At 37.7% G+C, this 25,223-nt stretch overlaps 1 protein-coding gene across 8 annotated transcripts in view; it reads left to right on the forward strand.

The window, feature by feature from the left end:
* ZNF407 (zinc finger protein 407) overlaps positions 1 to 25,223 on the forward strand; it is a 432,266-nt gene that overhangs the window by 305,888 nt on the left and 101,155 nt on the right. Inside the window, exon 9 of one of the 8 annotated variants that reach the window (XM_079109136.1) lies at positions 6,385 to 8,439. The exons of 5 other annotated variants lie outside the window; for them this stretch is intronic. In XM_079109136.1, coding sequence (XP_078965262.1) covers positions 6,385 to 6,497 — 113 coding nt within the window. In that variant the 3' untranslated portion in view covers positions 6,498 to 8,439. Of the gene's footprint in view, positions 1 to 58; positions 395 to 456; positions 686 to 6,384; positions 8,440 to 25,223 lie in introns of those variants that run through there. 2 more of the 8 variants (XM_079109138.1, XM_079109137.1) reach the window with 2 other exon arrangements.

The following is a 25,223-nucleotide window of genomic DNA, read 5'->3' on the forward strand; positions in this document are numbered from 1 at the left end:
CTCTGCTCTTTCCTTTTGGCAAGGTTGTCACTGGGTTTTGAACTAGATGTTTTTTCAGCTTTAGTTCACACAGATAAAATCAAGTTGGAGTATATCGGCCGTCAGCACTGTGGGTCCTTGGTAAGTACGTGAATACATAAGCATGACAGCACAGATGCTGGAGGCGCAGCCTGAGGTAGGGCACTTCAGAATACCCAGCAAGGTGAACTGTGGTACCTGGGTTCTCGGCAGCACCCCCTCAAGTAGGGCTGCTCCACCTGCATCACACATGCAAGACTGCCATCTTTCTCCCACTTCCATTCCCCTAAGGACACATGACTGACAGGTTGTCTTAAATAAAGTATCTCTAACTTTTAAAAGAAACAAATGCCAAAGTAAGAGGCAGGATGGTGGCAGAAGGTGGCCATGTGTCCCTTCTGTGTTTTGCACAGGAAGGGTAAACTGCTGTGCTCACAGGACCCCTGCTGTGGTGATGGTGAGCGCTGCTTGGTGACGTGCTTTGAGGAATCATCAGCTATGAAAAGTAAGTTTTAAGTGAGTTCCTGCTTCCCCGTGTATGCCTTGGTAATGAGTGCTTAGTTCTGGTTTTCTCTTTAAACTTCGTACTTCTGGTAGGGGCTTTTTTTGAGACGGAGCATCATTCCTAAGCATCTTCACAAGAGGCGCTCCTGGAACACGTGGACTGTTGAGATGCCTGCCCTCCCTGTGCTGCAGAAGTGCTCTTAGTTATATTTTTGCTCTGGTAATTTGGCTTCTTAAGAGAAAACTTTAAAAACATGAAGTTTTTGACCTTGGCATTCTTAATCATCTGTGGTGCATTTCAAGATAGTATTGGAATGGAATTGCCACCACTGTCCCTGAGGTGTTTTTGGTGGCACCAGGTGGCAGCTGAGCATCTCCTGGAGGGAGCTGGAGTTCAGTGTCCCCAAGTGGCAGGAAGCCTGAAGGTGGTTGGTGGCCAGTCCTGGAGGACAGTCTTAGCTGCATTCTCTAGCACCTAAAGTATCAACAGGCTGAGGATTTTGTAACCCAAAGCCCAGTGAAGCATATCATGCAATTAAAGATTGGGTTTAAAACTTCTATAAGTACCCCACCTCCTCAAATCACTTTGTTTTCTTTTTTTCTTTTCTCAGTATTGTGGATTGAACTTGGGGCCTCATATGTGCTAGGCTAGACAGGTGCTCTACCACTGAGCTGCATCCCCAGCCCTCTTTATTTTGTTTTGAGACAAGAGTTTGCTCAGTTGCACTAGCTGACCTGGAACTTGCATCCTCCTGCTTCAGCCGCTGAGTACTGGGGTGAGAGATGTGCATCACCATGCACAGCAAAATCACTCTCGCCTACCAAGCCATTCCATGTATGATGGACATCTAAAAGTCCATGAGATGGAAAACATGACAACAACAAAGACTGCAGAGAGCGTGGTTTGGGTGTTTAAAATTTTAATTGAGATCATATTTGGGAAATATACCTATTAAAATAGGTATTTTATTTTTGTTTGAGAGCAGTTCTGCAGAAAGAGGTTTTTTGTGCTGTCTGTTCGCTACACTGGTGTGCAGCTGCATTATGGAGTTGATATATTATACGCAAATTCCACAAAATTCGAGTTTCCTGGAGACCAATTAAGGTGCCACTTTGTTGAGATTGGGTATCTTTAGATAACTCTGTGCTTCAGATATTTAGGTTTTATACATTCAGAAACATGTGTGCTCACATACCATGAGAAGTGTGTGTGTGTACCCTTAGAATTAGGAAATGTCCCTTGATATCTGTGCAATACCTCTTGTCATGATTCTGCTGTTTCTTACTAGTACACAAAGTCAGCTTCCCTATAAGCAGTATCTAGTTGGCATTTTGTGTTTTTATCTGCTGGGACAATGTTAATCTTTTACATGAAATACTGTCTTTTTCTTATTTATACTTAATGTAATTATTGATATATTCATCATAGTCAAAATCCAAAGCTACCCAAATGTACATTAAGTAGATTATGTAAAGATTGTACATTCACATAGTGGAGTACTTAAATTGGTAAGAATGAATGAACTGTAACTAGATGCAACAGTGTAACACAGATATCCAGTCACATCACTGGATGAACTAAGCCAGAATCCCAGGAACCCATTTCGTATAATTCCATTTATATTAATAGAAATACAGCCAGAATTTATCTGTGGTCTTAAACATCAGGGTAAGTTCTTACTTGTGGGTATCATCACTGGAATAAGGCCCAGTAGTACTAGTCACATTCTGCTTCTTAATCCCTGTGTCAGGACACAGTTATGTTCAGTTTGAGAAAATTCATCAAACTTCTAGGAGCTGTGCACTTATCTGTGTATACTTTTTTAAAACACCCCCCTCCAGATTTCTAACAAGGTTCATTCATGTCCACTCTAGATCTAATATGATAAGTACTTATCCTCACATTAATCCCCACAAAACTGACATCACATTAAGAAGGGCATAGTTCTCTTCTTATACATTACTGTTTTTTTTTTTTTTGTGTGTGTGTGTGTGTGTGTGTGTGTGTGTGTAATCATTTTACCTCAATAATTATCTTGATTTGATATCTGCCATTTTTGCAACTATATTTCTGCTGCCTCTCTTATCCATGAATAAGCTTTTTATTCAGTACACCATGAAAGAGAATTGAATATGTGTGTGTTTGCAGTCTCAGTGGCCTTCAGTCTGACTTCACTCACAGTTCTCCCCAGTAGTTATATCACAGAATGGAAAGGCAATGACAGTAGAGCAGGCCAAAGCAGGGCTCAGAGAAGCCTGCCGAGTCACCAGAGATTGGGCTGAGAGGATCAGTGTTTTTTCCAAGAGAAAGACTTGTGCTTCTGCCTTTGCAGCTCAGACCCTTTTGCCATTGACGCAGTGCTCCTGGCTCATGGGTAGGTTCCCACCAGAACTCCCAGGGTCATGTGACCTTTCCCAGAGTGTGATCACTGCTCAAGACTACGTGGTCGATTTAGTTATATCATATTTCTGAGAAGCTGAGACTTTAAATGTAATAAATGACTTTTCTAACAGTAATGATCAAGTGGTGTTTCTGCAGGAGAAATTAAGCATTAAATGATGACATGGTGTTTTTCTTAATTTCCTTTATTTTTCTACTGTCATACTTTTGTATCATTTAAATTAATTTCATTTTCATTGGTTCTTGTATATATCATTTAAAAACATATTTGATTATTACCCATACAGAGTGATAGCACATAAATCATGCTTTCCTCACAAATTGGGATTTTCCTATTCTTCTTTAAGATAACCAGTTTTTGTATTTTCTCTTAATGTGTTTTATCTATATTCCATAGCGTTTGCTTCTTACCCAGTTAGAAGAACAAGTTTGACTCTTATCAAATCCCCATATCCTTTTTTTCTCCCTAATGATAATTAATTCAGTGCCATTTAAGCTATACTTGATTCCTTAATTCTATTCAAGTTTATACTTAGGCAGGTTAAATTTCATATTCTACGTCTGAACCCATTTGCTTAACCTGTCACAGTTAAGGTTAAATAGCTATAGCCTCTTGCCTTAGCCATTCCCTCTTAGCTGGCTGTGTTTTCAGGTTTCCTGTGGTAAAAGGTCGCCTTCTTCACTGGTGTTCTCCTTTGTAGGTCCTGTAGAATTCAGTCTTTCCCAGATTCTTCCTGGCCTCTGTTTCCAACCCTGCTGCTTTTATCTCCTTTGTTAGTTGGGTGTGCTGACACTTGTCATGACATCCTGTACGATAATTCATTTTATGAAAAGGTCCAAAAATTTCTGGAAAACCTGACAGGTTCTCTTTGGTTCTCCCTTACATGAACCAATTATTGCTTCAACCTAAAAAGGAACAATTTTTTCTGACAAGATTGCCTTTGGTAAATCTATGCTGACTCACCCCTATTAAGTTGTACTTCCCCAAATGTATCATTAAGCTCATCCATAAGTATCATCTCACATTTATTTCCTAATATAGATGTTAGACATACAGGTCTATAATTTTCAGCCTCTCCCTCTCTTTTTAACCTTCAGACTGGATTCCGTGTTTTCCAGTCTCCTGATTCTTTACCCCTAACAAAAGACTTCCTAAAATAATTAGCAGTACAACCAATGTCACCCAAGACAGCATCCCTGGGCTAATTTACTATTTTTCTTAACTACTGCTGAGTCTTTGGTCCTCTCACTGTGGCGTCTCCTGCTGTGGTATTGTCCTCGTTGTGCCTCACAGCCTGGTGAGTGGTCATTTCACCAACTGGTCTTCCTCTCCTGCCTGTTGGGGTCCCTACATGTAGAATGAACCATCCTTGAAGTTGGTGGGTGACTAATGGCAGAGCAGTGTTCTTACCAGCCTACCTTTCCTAGATACCTAGATGCAGCTCTTATCTAGGAAAATCTCATTGGTGGATGTTTATTAGTAAATACAGTAAGCATTCCTCATTTATTAAATAATGTTCTAGAATAGTTTTTTTAATACCTTCTAATGATACATCCTTAAATCTTCTTACATTTAATCTGCTCGAGAATAAATACATTGCAACTTTCCTTTACTAAAAAGTGGAACAAACCTTTTACCTGCTTGACCCTGTGTAATCGGGTTAGAGAAATGAGTGCTGCAGTCTTTCTGAGCCACCCTCTGGCCCCCTTCCCTCAGCAGCCTTGCAGAGAGGGACCCTGACTATTCTGGAGTTCTGAATCCTCACTCCGTTCTGAGTGGCTTCTTAAGAGGCTTGGAGTAGTGCTGAAGTACCATGTTTTCCGCACCATCACATTTGACCTTTCCAGTTAATAAGAAAGAAAGAGGAAGGGTGATCATAGCACCATGCTTCCCCTTGGGCCCTTAAATCTTCAAAACAAATCTCTTTCAGAGGTGTTATTCTTCATTTGATGATTTTTAAAAACGGATCTTCAAGTGGTTAAGTTGCCTCAATACATAACCACAATGTCCGTGAATTAAATTCATGACTTTTTTCAAGAATTCTAATACATAAACCACTATCAGTAGATTATTGAAATTCTTATGAGGGAAGCCTTAAAAATTGAAACTTTTTAAATTTCCCACAAACTAATTGATTACATGTGTTAGGAGGTAAAATTATATAACAACTCCAGGATACATATTTTCACAGACGTAACCAGCTGACGAGTCCAGAGCCAACCACGTGGCTGGTAGACAGGGAGGCATGTATGCTGGGTGTGGGTGTGGACTGCATCACCACTGGTCACGTGACCTGAGCAAGTCTCTCTCCAGGCTGTTTCTTTTCTAAACTGCAAAGTGACTAACAGGGTTTTGCTTCTCTTTGCACATATGGTTCAAATAAAGTCAGAGTACACAATTAAAATGCAGCTCCTGTTCGTAACCCCTAGCGAGATTGGCTGAAAATCATGGAAACCCACTCAGTTAATCATTTTAATGAGTCTCAGGCCCCTGGGTCACTCAGACTCATCCCATAACTACAAGATTTTTTTAAAAAGTTTTAAAGTGTTACTAAATTAAAGCCAAATCCAAATCCTCTTCTCATCTGTGTCATCCGAAACCTTCAGGATACTCTCTTTAGTTCTTCCCGTCTCACTGCTGCAAGGTGACACAGGCACATTGTCCTGCAGTCACCTCATCCACAGGTGAAATGGGACCTTTACAATACCAGCATTTGTAGCACTCATGAACTAGTTTCTGCAAGTTAAAAAAGTTTAAATAAAAAAGAAAACAAAATTGTGATCTTATTGCCCTGACAATTTCATTTATCAAAATTATAAGGAAAAGTTTATTTAGAAAAGTTATAGTAGAGTGATGTAATCTTGTCAGGTAATTGGTGTAGTTCTTGCTTTTTTATACCCCTTTCATCTACTGTTTAATTTGATATGACTTTTTTTATTTTAAAAATTTATATACCTTCACACATGTCTTTTGACCCCAACTTAAAAGTCTTTTTAAATGAGCAAAACACAGTAGGTATTGACAAGCCCTATTGTTAATGCTGGGTACCAGATTGTTGTCTTAGTTGAAGCCATTTAATGAAGAATAACATCACAAGGTTTTCAAATTTGAGGAAAATTTAGACATATTGTTTAGTTATCTTTGAAATTTTAAGTACATTAAGTAATATATGTTATAACTCTTGAAATTTCATTTATTTCTATTTTCAGTAAGTGAAATTATCCTTGTAAAGTTTTCTTTTCTTTTCAGATTTTTTAAAGTAATCTTAAACTTACAGAAAAGTTGCAAAGATAATAGATTCTCCTAAATCCTTCATCAAACTCCCCCAGAAGTTGACATCATGTAACCGCAGCACAGTTTTGAAAACCAGGGAAGCCAGCATGGTGGAGTACTGTTTCTTGCTCTGTGTTCTTTCTTCGTTGCTCACCAGTCCTCTGCCCACACCCTTTTTCTTTTCCAGAATCCAAGCCGGGGCCAACATTCCCTTTGGTTGTCATGTCTTACTGGTCTTCTCCAGAATGTGACAGTTTTGCAATCTTTCGGGACCTTTATACTTTTAAAGACTATGGGTGAGTTATTTTATAGAATGCCCCTTAACTTGGGGTGAGCTAGTATTTATCATGATTAGGTTGAGGCTCTGCAAGAGGACCCCAGAAGGGGCATGCGTTGTGTCAGGGGCATGCTGTGACTGCAGACAGTGACCTGCCCCAGAGTGATCACGTGAGGTCTCCTGATCCTCCTCTCTGCGCTTCAGTCTGTCTTCCCATTTTAGTGCTTAGCTGAGGGAGATACTTGTAGATCATACAAACAGGCTTTTTCTCCTCAACTGTTTGCCCACTAATTTTGACATTCATTAGTGGTTCCTGTCTGAAATAGATCTGTGGTATCCATACACTAACTTTTCTCTTTACTTCCTTTTTTCTACTTTTAATAATTGAAGTTCTATAAGGAACATCTGACCCTTCTCTTCCAATAATTTATTTGTTCTGCTTATTTCAGCATGAACTTACTTGATAATCACCAGGTTTGACCACTGTGCACTCTTTCAGGTGGGCTCCTGTCCCCTTTGATGTGTATCTTCCTTTTATCAGTGTCTCTGTGCTTTGTGCCACTGTGACATACTCTGTGTTTATCTTACATTTTCCCTGCCCTGATCCTGAAGTCAACCACTTCTTGAAGGAGCCCTGGTTCCTTTGATTTGAGACTGGTATTCATAAGCCAAAGTTACCTAACTGCACATCCACACTGCTTCTGTGTGCCTCTGCTTCCAGGCCTGCTCACACCCACAGTATTGAATGCATGTATGAATACAAAACCCCAGCCCACCTGTGAATATACGTGGTTAGGAATTTTTGTGACCTTGAATTAAACAATGGTTTTCTTTCTTTTTTTATTTTTTAAATTTTTTTGCAGAGGGTGGGGGATATGACATACCAAAAATACAGACTCCCCACCCCCACCAAAAAAAAATACAGATGAATTGCACTTCATCAAAGATAAAATCTTTCATGCTTCTAAGAGACCATTAAGAAGATAAAAGGAGGGGCTGGGGTTATAGCTCAGTGGTACAGCGCTTGCCTAACGTGTGAGGCACTGGATTTGATCCTCAGCACCACATAAAAATAAATTTAAAAATAACAAAAGTCTTGTGTCCATCTACAACTAAAATAAATAAAGAAGGTAAAAGGAAAAACCAATAAAATAAAATATTTACAACTCTACCTCATAAGGGCCTATAGCCAGAATATAGAAGGCACTCAACAGTGACAAGGCAGATAACCTCCGTAAAAGTGGGCAAAGGATCCAAGAGCCATTTCCCCAAAGAAGATTTACAGATGGCCAGTAAACAGATAGAAATATGCTCAGCGTCATTAACATCATTACTCATTAGGAAAATGCAAATCAAAACCAAAATGAAATGCCACATCTAGGTCGTTTGTTCCTTTTGGCAATTATGAATAGAGATGCTGTAAACATTCACATATAGGCTTCTGTGTAAATGTAAGTTACCTAGAAATGAGACACTAATGTTCTAAGAGAACTGCCCAACTGTCTCCCTGGTGTCTATACGTGCAGCACCACCAGCAGTGTTGGGCAGCCCTGTGGCACCACATCTTCACCAGCACCTGGCACTGCAGGTTCATGTTCTGGGCCTTTTTTTTTTTTTTTCCCCAACTGCAGATGGACACGACACCTTTATTCTATTTATTAATTTTTTATGTGAATTGAACCCAGTGCCTCACACGTACTAGGCAAATGCTCTACCACTGAGCCATAACTCCAGCCTCTACTACTAAACCACAACCCTAGCCCCTGAGTCATTATTTTGGGGGTTGAGTGACCCCTCATGTCTCTGATTTATTTCTGACTGATCACTAATGTTAAGGAGCATTAAGTCACATCCTATTCACAGTCTGGATATGTCTTCAATGAAGTGTGTTTCTTTTCTATGTTTTTAACACAGGACCTTTGTCAGGAATATGATTTGTGGTTATTTTCTAACTTTTTTTTTCTTAACAGTATCTTGTGGCTTTCCTAGTCAAAAGTTTAAACTAGTCCATTTTGTTAATTTTTTTCTTTATGATATTTGCTTTTGCTGTAGTATCTAAAAATTACTTGCTACCTCAAGTTACAAAGAATAACTCATTTTTCTTCTGGAAAGTTGATGCTTTTACATTTTACATTTAGGTCTATGATCCATTTTGAGTTGGATTTTGTTCAGCATGAGGTATGAGTCAAGGTTCTTTATTCTGCAGTTATCTGAACCACAGATGTGGTATCTTCTTTGTTGAGCAACATTTGTTACAGATGGCCCGTAACTCTTCCTCCTCCATTGGATTATGTTTGCATTTTTGTTAAAAATAAGTCAGCATTTCTTCAGGTGTAAGTCTTTACTCTCTATTACCATAGAAATTTCTAAAAGTAATCATACATGAATTGTAAATTTTATCCTTAAACTTCCACAGTTGGATGCATGTATTTCCCTTCCACTCATGTATCCCACCTCTTCATTATTCTGTGATCTTAATTTTAATTGGTCACTGTCTTTTCCTTCTCTTAAGTGAATGTCTGACTGAGGGGAGCGTCTATGCCATTCATAAAATCCAATGGACAAATAAAATGAAATCTATAAATTATGCTATGAATATAGTGTCCTGTGAGGTTATTATTCTTTCTTTATAAGAATAAGAAATGCATAAAAAAAATGTTTGATCTTTGCTCATGATAAGATTCTTCTTAGGTAAACTTTGCCATCATTACAAACAGTACTCACCTGTTTCACACTGGTGATTGCTGTGTCGGCATTCGTCACATAATGTGGATGTGTTCTGAGAAATGTGTTGTTAGGCAGTTTTATCATTGTGTGAACATAGAGCATAGTTACACCAGCCTGGATAGTATAGCCTGTGGCATACTTAGGTTATATGGTACCTATCTGTACACCTGTAAATGAATATGCACACACACAAGTACATTTATATGGTGTGGCCTATTGTGTTTACAGCCATGAAGAACCAAGTAACGCGAGATCCAATCAAGCACAAGAGAAACACTGCAATCAAGAGAGTGTTTCACATCTTGTGCAGTGAATCACACAGCTGTCTTTTGTGACTGGCTTATCTCATGTAGCATGCCGTCCTCAAGGCTCATCTGTGTCATGGCATGTGCCAGAGTTTCCTTTCTCTTTAAGACTAAGTCACATGTATTTCATCACAGCTTTTAAAAATTACAGAAGCAGAAACAATTGCTCTCATCTTTGGTCAGTGTTCCAGACTCGCCTGTCTTAGCAGGTATTGAACAGGTTTCCTGGCTGATGAGGAGTTGTTGAGTGCAGGGATGCTACTGAGACAGGGAAAGTGAAAATGGGAAGAATTAATACAAAAGTTATTCTCATTACATTGAGCATAAGTAAATAGACCAAAATGATGTTAAATGATATATGCTACTCAGCATCTGAATTGCATAAATCATTTGAGTAGAGTTTCAAAATTGAGGAAAAGCAAGCAGAATGCTTGAACTTATAAACATGCTTACTTACTTTCATATTGTTTCCATTTTTTAAGTAAGATTAGAAACACTTACATAAGTTCTTTTAATAGATGAAAATCCATCATTGTAAAGTAGTCACTTGAATCACCTAATAGCTTTTACTGCAGCAGAATATGGCGTAGGCCCCAACTTGATAAAACAGTGGTTTTGATGGCTGGTCTAGATTCTTCTTAAAAAGCTCTGCTCAGACATGTTCACTCTTGTCACAGCTATTAGTGCCATTTGTTGAGTAGCATGTCAGTGTGATTGGCAGGGAGTCATTCTTTCTTCTTGTGAAAAATCATAATTTTATTCCATGCTTAAAATAAAAACCTAGCATAAGTGACTTCCTGTTTGTAAAGGCAAAGGCAAGATTTCTTTGCAGGTAGAGTAGATTAATTTCATCACATTGCATGGAATATAATTTTTTTCTCTTGGAGAGAGAACTCTTTTGGGGAAGTACCTTTCAGGATCTCTTTCATACTCCTTGTCTGGTTTCTATTAGTATGAATTACAGTTGGAGTTTCCATCCAGAACTTGGCCAGGGACAGATATGAATTCTTTTGTTTTAATAGAATCCACATCTCAAAGTAATGAAAGAGATCCTTTCGCATCTTGGATTAAAGTTGCAGTCAACTAATCTCTTAGTGATAATTGTGTTGGAGTGATTCAATAATATTTGAAAGGTTCTCCAAATAGTACCTGGCATATTTTAAGTGCTCTGAGTTTAATTAATAAAGTGTACAACTGAAATTATTGTGTGTCTTCTGCATTCTTTTGGGGGGCATAAGGGGTGTTGGGAAAATAATCCAGGAGTACTCTATCAATGAACTACACCCCCAGCCTGTTTTAGTTTTATTTTGAGGCAGGATCTCACTAAGTTGCTGAGCATGGCTATGTTCCTCCTGCCTCAACCTCCCCAGTCACTGGGATTGTAGGCATGGCCACCATACCTAGCTTTCTGTGTTCTTTCTAATCATGCCAGAAGGTGTGCTCTTGAATGCCAAGGTTTAGTATTCCAGAGTATACCTGATGTTGACATCAGGGATAGATTCTCAGCATGACTTCCATATTCATGTTTATGTGCCTTGTTCCTTTACTAAGTTTATACCTCTTGTCCTTTCATTGGAAAGAAGACTGTCTGCTGTAAGTAGACTCTCGGCTTCCGGGAACGTGTGGGGCGTGAGAGCAGCCAGGTAGCCTCTTGACGTTGCAGGATTCTGTTGGGTGGTATTGCAGTTGACGTCACCTGAGTTCTTACTCTTTAAGAAGACATGAAACTCAACCTTTCCCACTTATTATCTCTTAGTGATAGTTTTATTGGAGTAATTAGGTACTACATTTTAGCATTTTTAATATGAAAAACTAAATACTTAACGAAATATATTTACATTTTTATAGAGTCTTCAATCAACAGTGAACTGTGGTCCTTGGTATTTTGTAGATAACCCGCTGATAAAATTAGGCTTGTTAGATTAACATTGTTATTCAGACTAAGCAAACTTCACATTTTAAATCAAGGACAGGATAGTGTAGGTACCAGATATAGTTCTTACTCTTGTGCACATTTAATTTTAATTAAATCATTTCAACTTGTAAGTGCCCTTGCTATTTAAAAGGCAGGTTGGAAATTGTGTTTGCTTCAGGGATGGAAATGTAGCTGTCACTTATATAACTCAAGAGTAAACCAAGATGATTAATCTTAAGTGCATAAAGGCAAGTTGAAGAGTACTTGATTCTGTAAGAACTGAGAAATCAGGGGTGAGGAGCGGAGAACGGCTGGAAGCACTGAGCAGGCAGAGGAGATTGTGTGGTTAATAAAGCGTGCCAGATGTTGAATGGAAAAGTTGGTTGTGCAGCCACACAGTGTAATGTTGAAAAAGGATGAGCAACAATACAGAATAGCTCTTTGAAAGACACCACATGATCCTTTAGGTGTTCAGTGTTTTCCTAATGTATCATCTCCATTCATATTTCTGACCTTTTCCCTCTGTATATAATGAAAAAAAGATTTTTTTTTTTGTGATACACATTCCCTTTCTTCACCCAGATTTCTCCATGTGTAAAAAAAAAAATAAGTTAGAAAGACATTTTAAAGGTGTTCTATGTTGTTTGACCATAACGAATTTTGTAATGTCTTTTTTACATTGACATTTGAAATCTAGGACTGTGTTTTATTATTTATGGTAGGATCTGTTTGGGTATGTTCATATTTCAGGTATTAAGATACCAAGATACTTACCTATTATGTTAATATGCAAAGTCATTTTAACTTAGTGTAGGAAACAATATTTTATCATCATAGTACAGATAAAATTGAATGCTTGTCCCAAAGATTTTAAAATAGAACTAAAACACAGCATGCCAATTTGTGCATACATTTTATCCGAGTGTTTATATTTCTTTGTACTCCATTCTGCATGTTTATGCTTATTATCAGTGCCCTCCTAAGTAAGCACTCTAACGAGGAACAAAGGCCATTATTCCCACCCCACAATCTCCACCTCCTGAGAAAATAGATTTTCTAATTTCTATAGATTTCCTCAGTTATATGGCTATTTTCTCATAGCCATCTGCAAGTAGGATTCTTGTATTTGCTGTCTCTATTTAAACCTTCACCCCATAAACTTCTGAAAAATGGATAGGATGAACTCAGTGATGCAGGGTTTACTCTATATATCTTGAAAAAACACTCTGTGCTACTTTTATTCCTGATTTAACAGTGGGGGGTGAAAATGGATCAAAGTAACTGACCCACACTTCTGAGACTGTGAGTACAGTGTGAAACTTTTGGCTTTTTTGCAGCCACTATTATGCTACTATTTTGCAACCGATAATTGACAGTGTTATGTATGATACTTAGATTAAATGTCACCATCCAAAAATGTCTTCCAGTGTTCAGTCACAGAAACAGAACCATTTTTATTGATACAGACTAAGGGCTGTATTATAGAGATAAGACCTCTCATCATCCTAAGAGCTAACATCTTCTTAAAAATGGTCCTAATGAAATGTTTTATGTATGAAACTCAACTTTAAGAGGTTTTAAATGTATCTACCATATTTATTACATGTCACATGTTGGATTTTGTTTGCAAAATACTCTTCTGTGGTATACCAGGCAGGAAGTTAGTTGAGTTGAAGTCCAAATTCTCAGTATTTAGAAAATTTAACTGTGTAACTGGATTTAATTGTGTAACTGGATTAGAATCACTCACCAAAATTTCACTTATATGTACCTGCTTTTAAATGTATATCACGGGAAAAGGTGAGACCTTTAATAAAGATTCTGCTCACTAGACCTGGAAGTTGCACAATACTTGCAGCTCAAATGTGATAGTTACCTATGTAACACATTGAGGCTTGCACAGTTGTTTCACTCTTTCCAGTAGTTTTCCCATGTGTGCATGAGCGGGACACATAACATGCGGAATTTTCCTTTCTCCTTTGGCTTCTTTAAGGACCTCTGTCCTGCTTCATCACATCCTTGCAGTACTTGTGGTTTTCCTAATGAGTTTTCTCCAGACGTGGTGGTTTCCCAAGCATCGTGCTTTTACCATTGATAGATTGCCTCTAGACATGTGTATAGTTTAGACCAATGTACTTTCCTGTTTTTTGTAATATGCTGGTTAAAAATCTAAAATTTATATTTTCTTTATCTGCTGCCCTTGGATGGATTTCTAGGTAGTATTTATTACAGTGATCTTTCCACCTATTTCTTGACTCTGACTGTGAGAGTAACCTCCTATAATTAAGATGCTCTGTCTCCTTGACACATAGTATGTCCTTTTAGTTCTTCTTAATTTTTTTTTTTACCTCCAACCATTTTTAAAATTTTGTTCATTTACTCATGTACCTCTTCGTTGGTCCCTTTCAAATGCCAAATGCTGTTCCATTTATCCTTAGTAACCATGCTGAATTTTCCTGTCCTTTTTAATATTTAGATTTTATTGGATGAATGTAGATTGTACCTTCTCTAACTGTGTCTTAAATAATTGCCACTTATGGGAATTAAGAACTACAAGGAAAGGAAAATGCTGACCCATAGACTAAGCAGAGGTGGAAAACGTTCCCACTGGGTCCAATTTCCTAAGAAGGACCATCAGGATAGTGGCGAGGTTCTGAAATTATGGTCAGAATGACCTCTAGAAAATGATCCGTTCACAAAGGAACTTGGCTGTGTTTGCACCACGCAAATAGGGGTAGGGAGCGGTCACCCCACAAAGACAGACAGCTGGCTCTCCCTTGTCCTTGGCTAGGTTATGAAAGCTCTGGCAAACAATCATTAGAGCACAGAGATCAAGTTGACATTGCAGGGTAGATATGCTGCTCAACTCAGTGTACGCTACTGTAGGGGCACTGTTTTGATCCAAAGGGAACCTTTGATGCTAAAGGTGCATTTTGATCACGTATAAATTATTAATTATGTTAGGTCATAATTTCATTTGCTTGGAATATGGATTCATTTATCTAATTGTGTAGACCTAAAACATCTTCTAGGTGTTCACATTCCACTTCCCATTTACATCGTTCTTTGTTCTGCAATCTGGACTCCTGAGAATAAATATATTGAAATATTAGAACTGAAATTTGAGGAGATTGATCTGTGTTAATTTTAGTTAAATCTTTGTGTTTTCATAGATAATCTATTTAGAAAAAAGCATAAGATAACAAGGGGTTTTTTGTATATAATGATGTTCAGTAGCTCAATAATACTTTCATATCACAAGACCATCATAGAACTATTAAACTACTGGTTGTGTTTATCAAACACAGACACCTAAAAATTGAAGTGTGTAGGAGAAAAGTAAAGATATAGACTTCAAATAATTCATAACTAGACATTATATCTTTTTAATTTAATTTAATTTTGATACCAGGAGTTGCACACAGAGGTGCCTAACTACTGAGCCACATCCCCAGCCCTTTTTGTGTTTTCTAAATTTTGGACAGGATCTCCCTAAGTTGCTTAGGAATCACTGAATTGCTGGTTTTGAACTTGTGATCCTCTTGCCTCAACTTCTTGAGCCACTGAGATTACAGTTGTGTACCACTGCACCTGACTGTATCTTTTTTAAAAAGAACCTTCACATGAATTGCATTTTTATTTTAAACTCTTAACATGGTCAAGTGATTATTATGATATTTATATAACTTCAAGGTTGTATAAGACATGGAAAACAACCAAAATGGAGAGGAGCAAGTAAAGTTTCACAATCAATTAGGAGAGAATATTTGGAGCACATAAAACAGAAACAGGATTAATATAATTCCTATTCCCACAGAAGTTGGTGTTCCTGATATACAGAAATCTCCCTCAAATTGCTTTTTTAAAAAAAAAAAAGTCAAATCTGAACAAGCATTTAAAAATGCTGATTACAAAAGGAAAACGTTGAGCCTCACTAATCATCACTACATCAAGACAGTGAGATGCCCATTTTTATCAATGGACAGAAACCAAAAATGTCCATTGGTGGCCTGCTGTAGGAAAACTAGGACTTTCATATTACTGGTGGGATCCTGTGCTGCTATAACTTCATTGCAAAGTAGCCAGACTTAACAGTTCTTAAAATTCAAATTGAATTTATTTTTTAGCTGGTAAACTCTGTATATACTTATGGGATATCATGTGATGTTTCAATACGTGAATACATTGTGTTATGTATCTTTATGCTTATAATATTTAAAATGCACACACCATTTTACTCAGCAGTTCCACTTTTAAGCATATCTTTTTTTTAATTTTAATTTATTTTTATTGTAAACAAATGGGATACATGTTGTTTCTGTTTGTACATGGAGTAACAGCATACCATTTGGGTAGTCATACATTTACATAGGGTAATGATGTTTGATTCATTCTGTTATTTTTTCCTTCCCCCACCCACCCCTCTTTTCCCTCTATACAGTTCCTCCTTCCTCCATTCTTGCCCCTCTCCCACCCCCCATTATGTGTCAATATCTGCTTATCAATGAGATCATTCACCTTTTGGATTTTTGAGATTGGCTTATCTCACTTAGCATGATATTCTCCAATTTCATCCATTTGCCAGCAAATGCCATAATTTTATTATTCTTTATGGCTGAGTAATATTCCATTGTATATATATACCACAGTTTCTTTATCCATTCATCAATTGAAGCGCTTCTAGGTTGGTTCCACAATCTGGCTATTGTGAATTGAGTAGCTATGAATATTGATGTGGCTGCATCACTGTAATTTGCCAACTTTAAGTCCTTTGGGTATCAGCCAAGGAGTGGGATAGCAGGGTCAAATGGTGGTTCCATTCCAAGTTTTATAAGTCATCTCCACACTGCTTTCCAGAGTGGCTGCACTAATTTGCAACCCCACCAGCAATGCATGAGTGTACCTTTTTCCCCACATCCTTGCCAACACCTATTGTTGATAATCGCCATTCTAATTGGGGTGAGATGAAATCTTAGGGTAGTTTTGATTTGCATTTCTCTTATTACTAGAGATGTTGAACATTTTTTCATATATCTGTTGATTGCTTGCAGATCTTCTTCTGTGAAGTGTCTGTTCATTTCCTTAGCCCATTTGTTGATTGGGTTCTTTGTATTCTTGGTGTAGAGTTTTTTGAGTTCTTTATATATTCTGAAAATTAGTGCTCTATCTGAAGTATGAGTGGCAAAGATATTCTCCCACTCTGTAGGCTCTCTCTTCACGTTACTGATAGTTTCCTTTGCTGAGAGAAAGCTTTTTAGTTTGAATCTACCCCAGTGGTTGATTCTTGCTTTTATTTCTTGTGCTATGGGAGTCCTGTTAAGGAAGTCTGATCCTAAGCCAACATGTTGAAGATTTGGACCTATTTTTTCTTCTATAAGATGCAGGGTCTCTGGTCTGATTTCGAGGCCCTTGATCCATTTTGAGTTGAGTTTTGTGCATGGTGAGAGATAGGGGTTTAGTTTCATTCTGCTGTATATGGATTTCTGGTTTTCCCAGCACCATTTGTTGAAGAGGCTATCTTTTCTCCATTGCATATTTTTGGCACCTTTGTCTAGTATGAGAAAACTGTATTTATTTGGGTTTGCATCTGTGTCTTCTATTCTGTACCATTGATCTACCTGTCTGTTTTGGTGTCAATACCATGCCATTTTTGTTACTATTGCTTTGTAGTGTAGTTGAAGTTCTCGTATTGCAATACCCCTGCTTCACTCGTCCTGTTAAGAATTGCTTTAGCTATTCTGGGTTTCTTATTCTTCCAGATGAATTTCATGATTGCTTGCTCTCTTTCTGTGAGGTATGTCATTGGGATTTTAATTGGGATTGCATTGAATCTGTGTAGCACTTTTGGTAGTATGGCCATTTTGACAATATTAATTCCGCCTATCCAAGAACATGGGGATCTTTCCATCTTCGAATGTTTTCTTTAATTTCTTTCTTTAGTGTTGTATAGTTCTCATTGTAGAGGTCTTTCACCTCTTTTGTTAGATTGATTCCCATGTATTTTATTTTTTTCGAGGCTATTGTGAATGGGGTAGTTTTCCTAACTTCTCTTTCTGAGGATTCATCACTTATGTATAAAAATGCGTTGGATTTATGGGCATTGATCTTGTAACTTGCTACTTTACTGAATTCACTTATGAGTTCTAAAAGTTTTCTGGTGGAATTTCCCAGTTCCTCTAAATATGTAATCATGTCATCAGCAAATAGGGATAGCTTGAGTTCTTCTTTTCCTATTTGTATCCGTTTAATTTCTTTGGTCTGTCTAATTGCTCTGGCTAGAGTTTCAAGGAGGATATTGAATAGAAGTGGTGAAAGAGGACATCCCTGCCTTGTTCCAGTTTTTAGGGGGAATGCTTTCAGTTTTTCACCATTTAGAATGATATTGGCCATGGGCTTAGCATAGATGGCTTTTACAATATTAAGGAATGTTTTCACTATCCCTATTTTTTCTTAAAGTGGTATTTAAAATGGCATGTTAAGTATATTTTTTTTCACTGTATGTGCTTTTTAGGAAAAGTAATAGACCTGAAAGTATAAGCTTTTCTGTATTTCTACATTATATCGTTTTTATAACCAAAAGAGAAACCAACAAATGCTATTAAAACTATCCTAAAAACTTCAATAATAGAAATAAAGTAAAAAGAACCCCTTTTTTCATTTACATCAGTATCGGTACAGTAGAAAAACCATTGTCTTGTGATGAGATAAACCCAGATTTCGGGTCAGCTCTTGACACTTCTTTCACACTGTTTGATCATGGGAAACGTCACCATCAGTCAGCTTTAGCTTTTGTACATACAGAATGAACCTAGAAACCTACATGGTCCTGCGTAGCATGGATCTTCGTTGAATCACGTGTAGGGGGGGACTGCAGATGAGGCTGAAGATCTTAGTGGGTGCCAGATTCTGAAGGCGTGTTGAGCGTTTTGTACTAAGTTAAACAGGAATCCAGTGGTGGTTTTTGTATCTCTCACTAGGTTTTTGCTTTTTTGAAATGTTACATTTCCTATACTTCTGTTTCCTTGGAAAGACCGAAGTAATGAACCCTACTCTGTGGGACTTCTGTAAGAGAATGTGGATCAAGTTTCTCCTCTAGTGTCTGCTCCTGTGTACATTTGGCTCAGCAAAGGCCCTTCCCTGACCGTTGTGGATTCTCCCACCCACCTCCAAGCCCTGCTTGACCCCAGTCCACTACCACTCCGTACTGGTGAGTCGGGGAGAGGATGATCTCACATTTCTTCCGTGTACTGCTCAGTTTTCTTTCATTGTTGGGTTTTTAATCAGGATGCATGGACCAAGCTTACTTGCTTGGTGAGTGACCCAGCTGGATCTCTGCAGTGGAGATAGGTATTTCATGTCACTGACACCCTCGTGATTTCCCAACTCCCTGCGTCCAGGCTTTCCTAAAGCATATTCATGGCTTCTGAGATGACAGAAGATGACAGAGATGAGAGAGGCTTTCCAGCACTCCCTCATAGCTTGCTGACCTCATCCTGACTGTCTTGTGTGCTCTCCCTGCAGTAAGGTGTGCCATCTCCCTCCCCTGTGCTCCCCAGCCTCTTGCTCACCTCCCTTGGCTGTTTGAGTTCTGCTGCCAGAGGACCTCACTGGGTACGTTCGTTCCACAGGTATTTGCATTCATGAAGCCCCTGCATCTAATACTATACAAAATACTTTCTAATCCTTAAACATTAGTTTTTTCTTTTAAGTTCTATACTGAAATATATTTCCATACCTATAACTTCCTTGTATCCCTTTCCTAGTTGCTGACTAATACCTCAGAACCCACTCCCTTTTGGGGAATGAGTAGATAATAGATTCTATTATAAGATCTATTATTTTATTTTAGATATTTTCTTTACTGTTCCTTGAAAGCTGTCACTTTGAAAATCATCAATCCTTACAATTAATAATTATTGAAAAATAAATTCATTAGAACAGTTTTCACCAAGAACGATGATTTTAAAGTTTACAACCCAAGGAAACATGACTAGTAGGTTGTTAATTTACTAAAAGTTCTGATTTACCCTTAGCGCATTGCAGTCCTCTTGCTTGCAGCCCTTCCTCTATATGTGAAGTATTTCTTTTTCCATCTGAAGAGAGTTATTTGTCTGAATTGCCACCCTGGTGAAATTTTACACAATTTTTGAGAAGAACTGGACCGTGAAAGCACAGTTTGTCATCCATAAAGCATAGAAATGGCGTCACTCAGACACATTGCAAATGACGTTACACTTTGCTCTTTAAATTACCAAATTCAAGATACTAATAGAAGTCTGGTTTTGAACTTAACCTCACCAGTTGATCAATCCATTGGACTGTTCAGTGAAATTTAACCCCTATTACAAAACTAAAAGTTATCCCTGAAAGAACCAGAAAACTCACCCTGATATAACTGGAATACAGTCCTGACTGTGAGGGTCATCAGAGCCCCCAGCCTTCAGCAGTTGTCTGCTAAGAACAGTGTGCACGCATGGACCAGCATCCCAGTAACCAGGCCTAGGGGCGACACAGCCCGGAGTTAAGAGTCAGTGTTACAGTGACTTCTTGGAAGGTTTCCCGGCATGAAACGACTCTAATCGTACTCAACGGTCTTCTCTTTCTTTAGAACCTGTACAAGAGGATGCTAGATATTTTCTGTGGCCTATCTGGAAAAGTATGGATTGGTAGCATAAGAAAGATAAGATGGTGTAATAGAATAAAATTTCCCCTTTCCTAACTAGCATCTTACTCAAAGTTCCAAAGTGGATTATATATAATCCACATGATTATATAAGTGGTGTAGAAAAGTGTATGATGTTTAACTCTTTTAATTAGAATTCTACTTGATATTACATCCCATCCATTGAAAACATAAGCTTCCTAACTTTTGTGTTCCTTTTTATAGGAAATAAAATCTGTTGATGATTTTTTTAATTCAAAAAATCTGTTAAATTTCCATCAATTTCTAATTTGTTGTGGATTCCTTAACTGAGAAATACAGTTCATCAAGGTCTGTTCTACTCCCTGATAGCAATTGATAAAGCATCCATGCACAAAGTGTCAAAATGGTTAATATTTATTGATTCTTATGGTGCTACAGCCAATGTAGTATTGCCATCAAAGATGTAATGCCACAAGCAATAGAATTTGTAAAATTGCAGGATACACACCAGATTTTATTGTAACCTATGCCAGTATTCTAGATGTTAAAAATGACAGATGTTTAACTAAATACAAAAGACTGAATGTGTAACTATTCTGAACTTGTGACTTGAATTTAATATTCTAATGTGAAACACAAGAACAGCACTTAAAAGCTAAAAATTAATCCTTGCTTTGGCAACAGCAGTCACAGTTAGCCTTTGTTTCCCTTAACTATATGCTATTGTTCTGAAAGATGACCAGGCAAGTGATAGCTAAAATTATGAGCAATAAAGGCTTGCTTCTGGAACAAAAAAAAAGTATATAATTAGCAAGGAAGGGTGAGAGTCTGTGTTTAATTATAAAGAGTTTTGAAGAAACCGTTTTGAGTGTCACACCAATGTTCATATGTATGCAAGGAAAAAAATCCCAGTGCCTAGAAACTTGAATTCCTTGTCTGTTTTTAGGTTGCAGGTAAAAAATTATGAGTACACACTGTTTGTCTCCACCTGTGTTTCCTGACATAAACATAAACTTTGTTTTACACCTAACAGCCAGCAGCACAGTGCCCTTTCTGTGCATTTGTTCTCTTGAGTATATTTATAATCTGCATTACTCAGTTGGCCATTTACAGCATCTAGCAATTGACAGGTGATGTAACAATTTATTAATTCCTTTTTTTAACCTAGAGTACATTGAAACCTGTTTCCTTGCCTTTAAATTAACAGTTGAAGTGTGGATTCAGTTAAACTACTCCACCTGTATTTGGGATTTGATGAAAAGTCTCATACTTAAAACACACACTTGCACAACCTCAACCAGCAGACTAGACCACAGTGTTTCCTATGAACATGCTTTGAGATCATCTGTTATCTGCATCCGCCCCGCCCACCCCCTTGTACTGGGGGCTGAGCCCAGGGATGCTTTCCACTGAGCAGTCCTCCGGGCCTCCTGAGTCCCTGGGTCATGGATGTGCACCACCTTGACCTGCTGCAGCCCGTTTTTCAGTTGATGTTTACTCCAGCAATCTGTGCTGACATTCTGGTTTTGTTCCTCCCTCTCAGACAGCTTACCCATGTTACTGTGCTTATTAGAGAAAAGAAAGAGTTTTGTTCCTTGAAAGGGAAGTGTGCATTGCCTAGAAAACTACTCTCACACCTGCCTTTTTAACAAATGGCACTAAAATTCTAAAGTTGAAAAACAAAAACTTTAAAGGCTTAGAGAAAATGATCTATGAAATAAACCATATTCTAAAAGCTAAATATTTTTATAAAGATTTAAATATTCTAAATATTTTTGTAAAGATTTCATTTTCCTTGAGTTTTTTTTATAATGTTAAAATTTTCTTCATAAATATTGGTGTCAAATAAGTCCAGTTCTTTCTGTGGTTCTGTTTTCTTCATTTTAAATCATTCTGTCATTCACTGTATTCTGTTCTCTCTTCCTAAGTAGGCAAGGTCTCATACTAATCATATGGTGATCAATGTAGTTTTTCTGCAGAACGTTCCACACACTCCATCTCATGGAGTTTTTCACATCAGTGCAGTTTGGTTTTGCAGCATCATAACCTCAAGACTACCTCCCCGACTTCTCTGCTGCCCTCCCCTAAACCTGTGGGTGACAGCTAAGTGATAGGCTTCCCCAACACTCCCTTTCACTTATAAAACTAAATGCTCTGCCATGGCCGCACACTGGCGTCTGTGAAACCCTCACCTCCGAATTAGTCTTCACCCAAGGTAGTGGCTGATATGTGAAGAAGGCTTTTTGCAATCATTAATTAATTTATCATAGACTTTGGTATCTAGAAATGCACAGCAGAGAATCAGTTACGTTCATATGCAAGAAAAAATTTTGTAAAGTGAACTAAAATAGAGAATAAAGAACAATTTTGAACCATTTATTCTGATTTACAGAATGATTTTGAGTTTTGTGAAGTGCAATATGATTGAATGTGGAATTTTCAGATTCCTGAAAACAAGATTTTCTGTTAGAATGAGGGAGATTATGATGCTTAACTTAAGTGTTAAATGAAACCCCTAACAATCACTCAACAGTACCTGCAAAGCATCCTCTTTTGTGCATGTTTGGTTTAATTTTTAATGATCAAATTCGCCCTTTTAAAAGATGTACTTTTTTTGTGAGTTTTAAGAACCTGTGAACCACAGAGAGAAAATATTTTAGCTGCATTTTAAATTGTTTCATTAACTTATTTTGCATATACTTCAATTTTAAAAATTAAATGTATATTCTAAAAATAATCGAAAAACATTAATGCATATTTGTTTTTTGTTTTCTTTTGTTTTCCTTTCTGAAAACAGATCATGATTTTAATGATTTGATTTGCACTAAAAATTAAGTACAAGATACAAATTGTAAATGTGACAGATAAGAAACAGCCTTCTTTAAGTAAAAATAACAATCACAACAAAATATATTTGGAAATAATGACTAAAATGATGTGACAGTTTATAAGCTTAGTCTTTGAAAAACTAATCTGTGTTGCTGCCTTTGAGAATAAGACTTTTTAAAGCACATTTAATGAGTTCTTTTTAAATGAGTTTAAAAATATGAAGTGATAGTCTGTGGGATAATACTAATTCTCAAATATGGCTTCTTATCAAAAAAAGTTTTTGTTTTAGTATTTGAAGTGAGTCAGTTATCTCCATGGCTTATCTTGTCCATGGACTAGTAGAAGCAGCTGGTCACTGGAGGACCCTCCAGGTGACCTTCTCCTGTCCTACCCCTTTGTACCAGACCATGCCGAAAACGTTCAGTTAACCAGGGAAGTGCCTTGTTTTCTCCTGCATTTATTTGTGTCATCTTGGAAAGGGGGCAGAAGCCATTTTGTGACTTTTTGAGACAGGTTGCTTTCTTCTTAGAAGTTTGCTCCCTCTGCCCTGATGAATAGTGTTACCTAATTTTAGCTAAAGATGTTACTGGCTTCATGTGACCTGGGAGAATTTAAAATATTGTTAAGTAAAAAGACCCAAGTTCCTAAGGAATTTCAAAGTATCATTCTTGCTAGTGCTAAATTTGGCAAGGTGTATAAAAAACTCTTCATTGGGGGTTGGTGATGTGACATCATGTAAGTTAATATTTCAAGTGACCTAAGCTCACGTCAGACTGCAGCACTGAAATGCACCTTCAGAATCACACTGAGTGCCTACCAGAGTAGGAAACAGTAGCCTCCCTGCTCTCTCAGAGGAAGAAGCTTCACCTTCAGACTGGTGGACCAGGAACTGCCTTCCCGGCTGGGTCCCAGGATCAGCAGCAGGCCCGCCTCCACCTTATAAGGTGAGGCAAGCAGGCAGCACCACATTCACATGGCCATCTCCTTTCCCTGAAAGCGAAGCCCTGATCACGCACAGCTCTCGCCTCCCTCTGTCAGATAGCAGACTCTTCTCCCATGTTGCTTGTTTCTACTTCCTTTTTTCTCCAGTTTTTCTTTTCTTTTTTCTTTTCTCCCTCCATCTTTTTATTGATTTTGACACAAGAACACAAAATGTGTTATAAATTCACACCCACAAAACTGAGGGTCAAATAGAGAATGACTTTAGGGGAGAAATATTAAAGGCAGAACCAACAACAGAACCAAGCACAGGTCTGGTCTTCAGCAGACTTCGAGCTCTGTTAATCACCATCTTAAAGAGGCTCATACTCCTTTCTGCCTGCTTCTCCTGCTAGCTTATGTTGCTTTGCCTGTGTGCACTTTTCTCATAATCCTTGCCCACTAATTTTCTCTAATGGCAGCTTTTGCTCAATGACTGCTTTTTCTGTTTTTCATTTTACTTGCTGTGGGAATATTATCCCTTCCTGTTGTTCTCTGTAACTGGCTGCTCATTAGCACATTCAGCTGCACAGAGTTGCCATTGCTCAGACTGCACAGCTTATTTATGAAGCAACATGTTCCAGATTGCTGGTTTTCACCTCATTTTCCTGTTTTCTTCTCTCTTATATAAAACTTTGTGTCCAGAGACAGCACTTTGGAAGATTCAGTTCTGTCAAAATTATTTGTCTACTATTGACTTCCAACATAGTAAACATTGAGTTCCCAAAAATACCAAGTTAGTTTATCACTTTAACATGTCATTCTGAGATGTTTTATTTATATTTTTGAAAATTGTATTTCACGGCTGGGGAGATAGCTCAGTTGGTAGAGTGCTTGCTTTGCAAGCACAAGGCCCTGGGTTCAATCCCTAGCACTGAAAAAATATATATATATATTTTATAAGAAAATAATTTACCCTCATCCACACATTATCAACCCTAAGCAAGGTTCAGGGTTCCCTTTTGGGGTGGTGGGGAGACAAATGAATCATCAAGGTTTAACATAAACACACTGATGCCTGTAAATTTCTAGGTGTTTTAGACTTGTGTGAGAAGGCCATGTAAAAATGCAGATAACTAATTAGAAATCAGAGGGGGGAAAAACCCCAGAATATCTGGCCTTAAAATCAGATGCAAATCAGAGTCAAAAGTCAAATAAGACATACAGAAGAAATGTTATAACTTTTAAGGTGTTTCATGTAAAGATTTCATTCCATTATGCAAGCTAGAAAGTACACTAGCATAGAAAAAAAAAGGAAGTAAACTCAGGAAGCAACTTGTCAACAAAGCAAGTGAATCTGCAGTAAGCCAATGTGTTGGTTTTTTAAAACAAAAGAACTAGGAGAAAACTG

This window comes from Sciurus vulgaris (genome assembly GCF_902686455.1).
Source record: "Sciurus vulgaris genome assembly, chromosome: 13".
NCBI lineage: Eukaryota > Metazoa > Chordata > Mammalia > Rodentia > Sciuridae > Sciurus > Sciurus vulgaris.